The sequence below is a fragment of the Mauremys mutica genome, chromosome 9 (genome assembly GCF_020497125.1).
Source record: "Mauremys mutica isolate MM-2020 ecotype Southern chromosome 9, ASM2049712v1, whole genome shotgun sequence".
NCBI classification, from domain to species: domain Eukaryota; kingdom Metazoa; phylum Chordata; order Testudines; family Geoemydidae; genus Mauremys; species Mauremys mutica.
The window spans coordinates 14,460,840-14,472,831 of record NC_059080.1 but is presented as its reverse complement, the minus strand read 5'-3'; the positions used below and the strand labels follow the sequence as shown (position 1 = coordinate 14,472,831).

At 43.2% G+C, this 11,992-nt stretch overlaps 1 protein-coding gene across 2 annotated transcripts in view; it reads right to left on the bottom strand.

Moving 5' to 3' along the window:
* Positions 1 to 1,512: 1,512 nt before the first annotated feature.
* Positions 1,513 to 11,992, bottom strand: part of LOC123377380 (X-linked inhibitor of apoptosis) — a 43,866-nt gene continuing 33,386 nt past the window's right edge. Inside the window, exon 7 of one of the 2 annotated variants that reach the window (XM_045030223.1) lies at positions 1,513 to 1,996. In XM_045030223.1, the coding sequence (XP_044886158.1) occupies positions 1,746 to 1,996 (251 nt within the window). In that variant the 3' untranslated portion in view covers positions 1,513 to 1,745. Of the gene's footprint in view, positions 1,997 to 6,080; positions 10,232 to 11,992 lie in introns of those variants that run through there. The other variant, XM_045030224.1, reaches the window with a different exon arrangement.

Genomic DNA, 11,992 nt, shown 5'->3' with positions numbered 1-11,992 from the left:
AAGTGCTGAGAAAGAATACCCATAAGTGAATAGGTTGATTTGTGTGAAATTCAGTTACCTTAGGAATGAATTTCAGAAGAAAGTGAAGGGAAATCTCCTTATGAAATGTGTTTTATGTCAGAACTGCCCTAAGTGCTCCCAGTTCACTCACCCTTCTGGCTGATTGATGGCGACTACAAAGGTGACCTTCATGGAGAAGTAGGACCTAGAGCAGGTGGCTAGCAGTTCATAGGGAGGTCTGGTAAGTATTAAAAGACAAAGATTGAGGCCTTGTCTACACTAAAGGGGAAATTCAATCTAAGCTACACAATTTGAGTTACATGAATAGTGTAACTCAAATAGACATAGCTTAGACCTACTTACTGCGGGGTCCATACTATGCGATGTGGACGAGAGACGCTCTCCCATTGACTCCCCCTACTCTTCTCGATCTGGTGGAATACAGGAGTCGATGGGAGGGCAATCTAGCGGGTCTTCATTAGACCTGCTAAATTGACTGTCAATGCATCGATCCCCCGGTAAGTGTAGACAAACCCTTAGATCCCACTGCAATGTTGATTTCACCAATGATGGTAAAGTTCTAATGAGGCCCTTCCAGAATCTGGAGTTAGCTGAGTAAAAACAGCATAGCCCTCAAACGGAGGATGGAAGGTGTTGATTGCTGCAAGGTGGACCCGCAGCAAGCTAATGAAAAGGCCTAACATCTTGAGTGTGAATAGATAATCTAAAATAACAGGAATTTCCACAGATTCTGGGAATAATTGGTTCTGTTGTGTCCAGCTGGAGAAATGTCTCCATTTGGCTAGATAGCATTTTCTGGTGTAAACCTCAGTGGTTGCTTGTACTACCAGGGAGTTGGGTGCTGGGTGTGTAAACAGAAAATCTGCTTCCTTGGCTGGTACATAATAATTCCTCTAAACCCTTTTTGGAGTGGTGGTGCACAAAGCAGGAGTATGCCAGACTAGCCTGGTTGATTACATAATGACTGGGGATGGCGAAGATGGGACAACCACCTCATCTGGTGAGAATAAACCCCTCAGAATCATCAGATGCAGCTCAATTCCTTCTCCCTTGTAGTCTGATGGAGCCAGCAAGTGTCAGCTAGGAGAGGGTGGGTGGGATGCATGCATGGTCCAGAACAGAGGTGGGCCACATCCAGCCTGCAGAACTATCATGCCCGGCCCCCGAGCTCCTGGCCCGGGAGGCTAGCCCCCAGCCCCTTCCCTGCTGTCCCCCCTCCCCTGCAGCCTCAGCTTGCTTGGCCGCTGACGCATTGCTTTGGGTGCAGGGCTGTGAATTTGTGGGGCAGTGCAGCTGCAGAGCCGGGCCTGACTCAGTGCTCTGAGCTGCATGGTGGCAGCAGTGTGGCCTGGCTCCAGGGGGCTGAATGGGGGCAGGGGTCCCCAGGGGGTAGTCAGGGAGGGAGGGTTGGATGGGGCAGCAGGGGGCAGTGGTTCTGGGCATGGTCAGGGGACAGGGTGTGTGGATGGGGCAGGGGTCCCAGGGCCCCCCCCCCATCAGGGAACAGGGGGGGTTGGATGGGGCAGGAGTCCCAGGAGAGGGGCAGATAGGTAGGGGCCAGGCCATGACACCCTCCCCTAACTGGACCTCCATACAATTTACAAAACCCGATGTTGCCCTCAGGCCAAAAAGTTTGCCGCCTGTGGTCCAGAGACTCTAGCATAGGGATAATCCCACTATGAAGGGTCAAATGGTGATGGGGAACTCCATAACATTGGGTACCATTAGTCCCTTAATTGGTCATATCTAAGCTGAGGACAGATCACAGGCTTTCGGGAGCCCTGGTCTGGGCTAGCCTCCCTGTGTTGAGGAGATGCTCCATCTGGAGCCTCTAACTTGGCAGATGAGAAGGTAGGGTCCAGTTCAACTGTTGGAGCTGTCGGACAAATACTATGGCTGGGTGGGCTAGAGGAGTATTCCAGTCTCCTCAAGTTTTCTTTCTCTGGAGCTGTAATGTCTCTGAGTAGGGTCAGACCTGAAAGGAGAGGAGATTGTGGATAAGGTTCTCATAACCTGAATATGTATTTCCAGTGTTTTCTAGTAAAATATTTCTAAATATCTAAAATTCTAGTATACATAATTACTTAAGAAATACCTGTGAAATACCTGCTATAATAGCAGTAAATGGTTCTGCCCTAACTCAGTGGAAGCTATCATTCCCAGGAATTAGGATGAGTGAGACTCATTCTGCAGAAGTGAGTGGAGAAAGCACCAGACTTTGAATATTAAATATTTCAAATAGGTTAAATGTAAACTGCTATTTAAATTAATTTACTGGCAGTTGGGGGCCAGAAAGCATCTGTAGTCCTCCCTCCAATGCCCTTTCCCAAATATCTGTGCTCCTTCAGACTTCCTTGCATCCTTCATTCCTGTTATTTCCCTAAATGCTTAGTGCTGGTCTCCAAGGAATTTTGCTGCTTATTTCAATGAGACACAGAAAATCACAGTAATTTAAAAAAACAAACACAAAAAACAAATCTTGTTAATTGCATTCTCACATTTAGTTTAAATGCAGCACTGATTACAATTTTTAAAATTGCACCTATAGAGCAGCTCTCTTGCAATCTTACAAATAAACTTAGGTTTTTAACCCTTTATTGTCCCTGACAAATTAAATTTTGAAACATTCACTGCAAAAATTAATGATTCTTCAAAATAAAAAATTCTGAAATAGCTTAGAGACCCACTGTGCCTTTCAATAGTTAGCCTTAGCATGAGTTTAAAATGAGATTCTTCTGCATTTAATGTATCTGAATAATATTTCAGTAATTCACTTGCTTTACATTTCAGAATTTTAAAAGATTGTAAGGCAATAAATATTAAAAAGCCACTGTCACTCCCAACCTGCTCTCAAACACAGTTCACATACTGTGTAATCCAAATATGCCTCCTGGCTGGGCTTTGGATAAACAAACTGTTTTGATAACATTCAGCAAAAACCATCTCCCCAGACTTGGCTGGTCTGAAAGTTCTTCCTTCTGTACCATTCCTAGGTTTGATCCCCTCTCTAGAGAGCCCCTCCTGCATGCCTTACGTCTTATGCCAAACAACCTGCTTCAGCAGAACACATTTCACATGTGTTGGCCCTACTGGGGAATATTAAACGAGTGAGCTGTTTTAAACAAAAGCTACCAGTCTATTTGCAAACACTTATTTTTCGTCATTGCAATTTAAACATAATGGGAACATTTTTCAAAGGCACAAATGGGAGTTTAGTGTTGAACCCCCAGTGACTTTCGACAGGAGTTGGGCACCTACCTGCCCATTGCACCTCTGATCATCTCCCATGATAAAGAATTGTCTATAAATATTTAAATTACTTAACAAAACTTTCTGCAAAAATAGGGAATAAAAATGGTAAATTAAAACCTAAACAGATGTGGGGAAAAAACCAAAACATTAAAATCCAGTTTTCCAGAAGCAGTTTAGTAATTAAACTAGACCCTGAATTCTACTAGACCCCTGTCATTTACTTCAATGGGCCAAACTCTGCTCTCCTCACTCAAAAAAAAAAAGACGGTTACTCACCGTAGTAACTGTTCTTCGAGATGTGTTGCTCCTATCCATTCCAATGTAGGTGTGTGCGCGCCACGCGTGCACGGCTTCTCGGGAACATTTTTACCCTAGCAACTCCGGCGGGCCGGCTGGCGCCCCCTGGAGTGGCGCTGCCATGGCGCTGGTTATATACCCCAGCCGGCCCGTCCGCTCCTCTGTTCCTTCTTGCCGGCTACTCCGACAGTGGGGAAGGAGGGCGGGTCTGGAATGGATATGAGCAACACATCTCGAAGAACAACAGTTACTACGGTGAGTAACCGTCTTTTCTTCTTCGAGTGATTGCTCCTATGCATTCCAATGTAGGTGATTCCCAAGCCTTACCTAGGCGGTGGGGTCGGAGTGAGACGTGGCCGAGTGCAGGACCGCTGAGCCAAAGGCTGCATCGTCTCGAGACTGTTGCACCAACGCGTAGTGGGAAGCGAAGGTGTGTACCGAAGACCAGGTGGCCGCCCTACAGATGTCCTGGATGGGGACATGGGCCAGGAAGGCGGCCGAAGAAGCGTGCGCTCTGGTGGAATGAGCGGTGAGGCGGCATGGGGGGGTGCGAGCAAGTTCGTAGCACGTTCGTATACATGACGTCACCCAGGATGAAATGCGCTGCGAGGATACTGGCTCGCCTTTCATGCAATCAGCGATTGCCACAAACAGCTGGGTCGAATGCCGGAAGGGCTTTGTCCGGTCGATGTAGAAAGCGAGGGCCCTGCGGACGTCCAGGGTGTGGAGCTGCTGCTCACGAATTGAGGCGTGCGGCTTCGGGAAGAAGACCGGGAGGAAGATCTCTTGGTTGAGGTGGAAGGCCGACACCACCTTGGGGAGGAAGGCCGGGTGCGGTCGAAGCTGCACCTTATCCGCATGGAAGACGGTATACGGGGGCCCGGCCGTCAGGGCGCAGAGTTCCGAGACTCATCTGGCGGATGTAATTGCCACGAGGAAGGCCGTCTTCCAGGTGAGATAAAGCAGCGAGCACGTAGCCAGGGGCTCGAAGGGCGGTCCCATCATCTGGGCCAGAACCAGGTTCAAATCCCAGGTCGGGGCAGGAGGACGTACCGGCGGGTACAGACGGTCTAGACCTTTAAGGAAGCGGGCAACCATCGGGTGAGAGAAGACGGACCGACCTCCGATGGCGGGCCGAAAGGCCGCCAGAGCCGCCAGGTGCACCTTCAGGGAAGAGATCGCCAGACCTTGACCTTTTAGGTACCAGAGGTAGTCGAGGATGGTTGAGATAGGGACCAAGAATGGGTTAAGACCTCGCTGGTCGCACCAGCCTCTGGATCGGGACCGCCTCCGAGAGTGGGACCGGGATCGCGACCGAATCCTGGAGCGTCCGTCTCGCTTGTCAGGGGAAGGAGGCCGCATCATCATCGGTTTGCCCACTGACTTGAGTGCCCGCACCAGCGGTGCCGGGGGCTTGGAGCTTCCGCAAGCTCGATTAGCTCCCTCGCTATCGCAAACGCCTCCGGCGTGGACGGGATCCGCAGCTCTACCTCGGCGGGTACCGGGGAGCTGGGTGGTGCCGGACTCGACGGCCCTTGCGGCGCCGGAGTCGACGGCGCCGTGCACTGCCTGTGCACTGCCTCAGCCTGTACCGTTTGTGTCGGAGGCGGCTGGGCTAGCGGTCTCTGCGGATGTTTGGAAGAGGCCACCTTCGGCACCTTGTGCTTCCTTCCTGGGGAGAGGGAGCGGTGCCGGGACTTCGGTGCCGGGTGCCAAGGAGGCTCGGCCCTGGAGCGGCTCGGTGCTGCCGGTGCGCTGCCCGCCGAGGAGGGCTTTGGCGCCGATGGAGGTGGCGCCGGAGGCTGGAGCGAAGCCTCCATTAGCAACTGTTTAAGGCGTGAGTCCCGCTCCTTTCTCGTCCGGGGCTTGAAGGCCACGCAGATCGGGCACTTATCTGTTCTGTGCGCCTCCCCAAGGCAGCGAAGGCACGAGTCGTGCGGGTCACTCACCGGCATGTGCCGCTGGCAAGCCGCGCAGGACTTGAATCCCGGTGCCCCGGGCATAAGCCCGCACCGGGTGCGGAAGAAGAGGGGCTAACCCCTCTAATTCCCTATTTACACTACTATACCTATCTAACTATAAACTATACAACTATCAACTAACTAACAAACTATATACAGTAAGAGATGGAGAAACGCTAGGGCTGTGGAGGTAAGGGAGCACTCCACTGTTCCAACTGGCCGTCACGGGCGGTAAGAAGGAACTGAGGAGCGGACGGGCCGGCTGGGGTATATAACCAGCGCCATGGCGGCGACACTCCAGGGGGCGCCAGCCGGCCCGCCGGAGTTGCTAGGGTAAAAATGTTCCAGAGAAGCCGTGCACGCGCAGCGCGCACACACCTACATTGGAATGCATAGGAGCAATCACTCGAAGAAGAATTTTTGAGCGTCAACAGGACTAGTATAAGTAAGGTAAGTAGGATCTAACTGTATATGGACAATGAATACTGTGTTTCTTATTTGCAGTGTTGTTGTAGCCATGCTGGTCCCATGATAGGAAGACAAGATAGGTGAGGTAATAGCTTTTATTCAACCAATGTCTGTTGGTGAAGGAGACAAGCTTTTGGGCTACACAGAATTCTTCTTCAGGTCAGTTATATTCATATTTACTATGTTTATTAAAATTAATTAGCAATATCCTGTTATATTACATGTACAAAGCCAAGAAATTACAAACAGTGCCATTTTATGATTGCTCTTTGCATGTAAAATCAAAGACTAACACATTAAACAATTTAAATTCACTTGATCTATTTAAAAATTAATTATAAAGTCAGACTAGAATCACAAAACAGTTCTGTGAATATTTTACATGATCACAACAAATTAAAAAAAAATAAACTTAAATTTCAGTCCCATGGACTATATTTCATGAAAGTTTTAACAAAATGAAAAATCATATTCAGTATTAGGTATCACTAATCAATGTTCCACGTCAAATACATCATTCAGTTCAAAAGATTGAAATATATCAACATGTGCAAATACAGTCCAATTATTTTCACAAATTTGGAGCTTATATTGTTCAAGAGAGGCATCAGCTAAGTCTTACTTAAATCCAAAATTCAGGTTTTTAAAACAAGATGAAAAAAAGGGGAGGAAAACAAGACTTAATATCAACTGAAATGTTATGTGCTCAAACAGATATCTTGACAGCCAGAAAGGGAAACTGACTAGAAGCAAAAATGAATTTTTTATAAAATGATTTACTGTCAAATTGAGTGAAATACATAAAATAAAGCTGTATAAATGGAGACATGTAAGTTTAAACTTCTTGACTGCAGATCCTTCAGCTTTCATAAAGTATTAACAGAAAAAGATAATTTTATGTTGATGCTATATCCCATTATGCCCATGATAAAAATCTTAACCTTAACCACAAAAATAAAAATTTTCTATTTAATTTTTTAAGATGAGACAACACTGTTAGTGTTCTGAAAACAAAAAGTATATGAAGTGTATTAGTGTCTGTTGATGTATACAGTGAATTTTTAAAAGAAAAAAGAGGAACATATTTAAATATAGAAACTCTAAGACTGATAATCGTGAAGTAAACAGGCAATCTTGGACAGATTTTCCACATTAAAAACAAAAGAAGAAATGGGCAAATAAAAACGTAAAACAGGAACATCCAGCACTGACACTGATTTGATAAACTAAGACTTCTGTCTGAATTATGTCACAACCTAAATTGCAAAAATAAGGGCATTATACCATTTTCAATTATATGTAGTGCCTTTGTGAAACCAAAAGCAGAATATTAATTTTTATATATGTAAATAAATAGGGCAATTTCTAAATATACAAGTAGGAACTATATTGGGCCTAATCCTGAAAACACTTTTGCATGTGCATAATTTTACTCACATGAGGAGTCCCACTGAAGCAAAGCTTTGGAAAAAGGGAAGGACTCAGCAATGAGGTCAATGGAACTACTCACATGAGTAAAGTTTTGTATGTGCATAAGAGTTTGCAGCATTATACCCATTGTCTTAAATTAATCATGATATATCTTTCCCTCTTACCAGTTTATATACAAAAATTGGATTGTTAGAAGAATATATTTTAATAATTCTTATTTAAAAATGTATTTGACTTTGAAAGCAGAGACTACAGATCTGATTACATCCTCGGAATACATCAAATACTGAGTATGTACAAATGGGATTATAAAAATAGGTTTGGAAATGGGTGTTTGATTAGCTAGGAATTCCAAACAATGTCATACCTGAACTAAAATTCTCTAACCAGAGTTTGTTAGCCACAGGATCCTAAAACAAGCCAAATTCTCATCAAGGTACAATGAACAAATTTTAAGTACAAATGGCTTTAATGTCCTGAGGCACCTAGGGCCAGCAGGTTTCATTCTCCAGCTATTTGATCAGTTCTCCTGCTGTTGGCAGTTCACCCAAAACTCTCATGACATGGGGAAAAACTCCAGATTAAATACAATAGTTTTTTCAAACAAATGATTTTGTAAAACCCTGAAAAGCAAATTTATCTAGTAACTCCAATCAGAAAGAAAAGGAATAATAATACTTTGAAAATTTCCCTCTCTCCAAAAAAACCCCTATGCAACAGTTCTTTAGACTGGAAGCAGATGCTGAATCCTTATCTTCCAAAACTTTAGTAGCATACTACATTGGAGCATTTTAAAATTACCACCCACACCGTGACAGGGAAGCCCTGCATAAGATATTGTGTTCTCTTAGGAGATCTGTTAAGAGCATTAATTGTAATTGCTCTTTATTTTCACATTTGTAATTGCAATAAATCCCTCCCCAGAATGTGATCATGCAAGATGCTGAGAATCCTCAATTTATTCTAATAATAATGTGAGTTATTTGATCTTGTAAGGTGCTGAGAGTTCTCATCGGACTCTGTGGCCAGGTCTATAGTTCTACTGGAAAACCTGGTCGAGAGACAGCTCAAACAATGCCAAGAGAGTTATTACAGTATAATATGTCATTACAATACTGCTTTAGACAATGTCATTTGATACTATGTATAAGCAATGTTATTTAAAATCTCTCTTATATACAAGTTGACTATGATTCTTCAAAAGGCAATGTAAATGGTTTAGGGTTTATATTCATTTTCAAGGAATTTCCTATGCGTCAATCTAGCAAAAAAGTTCTGGTCAACAGCTCTCTCTTGCTATACAGTGTTTATATTTGTTTTGGCTTTTTGAAATAGGACCAAGCCTACTCCCTGTTTGGGAAGGGGTTATAGAAAGGACAGGTTACAACTGTGAGTCTGCAAGACGGGAGTGGGGTGGGCGATACTTTTGTGATAGTTTAAGGATCTTTTGAGTTTTGGGGCTAGAAAAGATCAGCCTTAAGGCAGTCAAAGATGGAGAAATAAATGGACCTAGTGTAACTTAAACATTGTTGCTGGAATGTAACTATGATATGTAAATGACAAGAATATAATTAGTTGAAATGAAAGGTGGAAGTGAAATTAGTCAATTTTTAAAACACATACTGTACTGGACTAGGGAAGACTAATGTATGCTTGGAAGGGGAAACTGTTTAAAAGAGAAGAGAAACATATGGATGATGTTTTTGTAATTTTTCTGTCGTGAACAATTTTTAAAGAATTTGTACATTTTAGTGGTTTAGAAAAGGTCAGGAGATTTTAAAAATGCCATTTTCCCTATAAGAAAAGGGATTTGTATAACTAATGTTTTACTGAGTTAGAAAGGGGCTTAACCTGTTTCAGAGATTAGATAGTCACTAAAATAATTAACATAAAAACAAAACTACATAAACTTTTAGCTATTTATGTCTCTCACTAAAATGTCACCATTCCTGAACCCACAAACATCTGCCTTCTTCATAGACGCTAACCCTTACTATTCTAGTTTTTAATAATATTAATCTTGCTAAAATTTTATTTAACAAAAACATGTCTGGATTTTTTTTTGTCACCTCCATTTAATAGTTTATTACCCATACCCTTTCTGAAAACTTGGCAGAGACAGAGGTAAAAAGAGTGAGATCAGATGACAAATTCCAATCTACGTTATTAGCAGCACAGCTTGTAGTCGGTCTGATCACTCAGTTTGACCATGCTATTGTATATGAGTGAGTAATATACTTCATTTATGCACTTTACAAGAAGTTAGAAAGGTGTGCATGCTCAGACATATACAAAATAGAAGAATGTCGTAGTGAAGAATTTCTAATCTGTCACTTCAATTAAAGTGAAGGGACAAACTGGAGAGGAATAAAGAGTTTGCAGTTGAATGTGAGAGCTATAAGTACAAATTTAGCAGCTTCTGACTGTCAGTTCATGAGCTTTTAGGGCACTGACTAAAGCTTTGTTTTTATTATCCCAAAACTTTAGACTCTCCATAAATATATGTGTGTGCTACAGTGCTGAACATCCCAACTGTTTGCTGTTGCATTACAGTGGTTTTAAACAATGTAACAACAAACATTTGCACAGACAACACTGTACATATGACTAATACATAAATATTTTCTGTCTTTTTGTAATAACCATGCAACACACAGGGCATTTATCAACTGCTTCAGCACATTCTTTACAAGCAACCAGATGGCCACAGGGAATAAAAACAATTGAGATGTCTTTATCCATACAGATTTTACACATCTTTTCCTCCTGTAAACGTCTTAACTTCTCTTCAGTACTCAGATCTGAGGAAAAGGGAAACACACGTAACAAGTTAACATACGGTACTTAATAAAAGCAGCTACTCTCTCAAACTACCTTCCCCATACAAACTAAGTTTTCTTGGTATGACAGGAATAAATCATCCCCTAAACAAGAAAAACCCGTGTTAGAGACTACAAACCCTACAATCTGGACTCTCCTCTTCATCATTCCACATAGTGGGAGAGAGATTATGCCCCTGACAGTGGAGCAAGCTGGGAGTTTAACCCTCTCTATATACAGATCTAGAACTATCTGCAGAAGCTTTTCACATGGGCTTCCCATTGGCAGCTGCCCCCAAACACTTGTCAGGGGATGGAAAGAGAAAGACACTCGTTATGTAGAGGGGCCCCATCAGCATTGCTGACAGGATAAATTGCCATGAACTCTTGGTCATCATATCATAACACAAAAGAGCCAGATTCCTAGCCATAGTGTGTCCGTTTTATAACCTCTTTGTCGTGGTGAACTGGCACAAACTCAGTGGATCAGAGCAGAGGAGATTCTCTGCATAGGGGGAATCTTCCATGACACACGACTGGCATTTTGGTTTCTACACCACTCTGCTCCTGGCTGATGATTAGAGTCTATGGTTGGGATGCTGCTATTACCTGACTGATTCCCAGCATAGGCCCTGGGCACCAGTCATAAGCCAGAGCGGCCATCAGGACTCCTTAAGGTCACCGTTGCTCTCCCTACTCCCAGACACCAAGCTAGTCTAAAATGTCTAAGTCTTAGAATGTAGGTCTGTATGTGTATGTATTCATGTATCAGACCTTACAATATGAATCTAGAGTTGTAGAAAAATTATATTCTGTTGCGTTATTTGAGAAATATTATGTAAGACTACATTGTAATGCTATGCATAGGGATCAGTATGATGCTTCCAGATGCTGAAGTTACATACACATTACCCAAATTTGAATGCTTAACTTTCATTAACTTTTTTGTTTTGTTTTTGCATTTAACATACTTTATGAAGCGTGTGTAGGTGCTGGGAATGGAGGAGTATTGAAGTAGGTGGAGGTGGGAAGGAAGTACTATTGAGATGGGGACGGAAAAGGGCAGTACCTAACTTCAGACTGCGGCAGAGAGTGGAAGTCCTGTGTGCCCTACCATTGCTCACACTGGAAGATTCAGCCATGAGATGGTAAATTCTGAGCTCTGAACTCCAATTCACAAAAGGAGAGAATACAGCGTTCTGAATAAAGCTAACAGATCCCAGTGACACCTCTTCTCCCCCCCGCCCCCGCGAAAAAGTGAAATAGGAAAAAAGGTGTGTTATGTAAAACATTTCCTAAGTAGAACTTTTTATTCAACTAAAGATAGGCAGAGAAAATTGTTTTTATTTGGTTTTATAGGCACCAAAGAGTGACTGTTTTAAGAGTTAATTAAAAAACTTGTACTGCCTCAAGGACTGACTATACATGCTATTTTAGTTCTGTATTATAAAGTTATGCCCTACTTGAAAAAAATCTGCTTTTGTCTGGAATGCTGTCCCCATGCTTGGGAGAAGCTCCCCATAAATGTCCACAAAACTAATGCATTATCCTTAATGCAAAATGCTCCTTAAAACTCTTTTGTTGCAATGGCTACAAAAAGACCTGACAGCATCTAGGCCACTCGTGCACTAATAAAACAGCCTATCATGCTGACCACTATTGTTTCATTGTTTCCTCCGTCTGTCTGAATCCATCTGTTGTCTCTTGTCTTATACTCAGATTGTAAGGTCTTTGGAACAGACC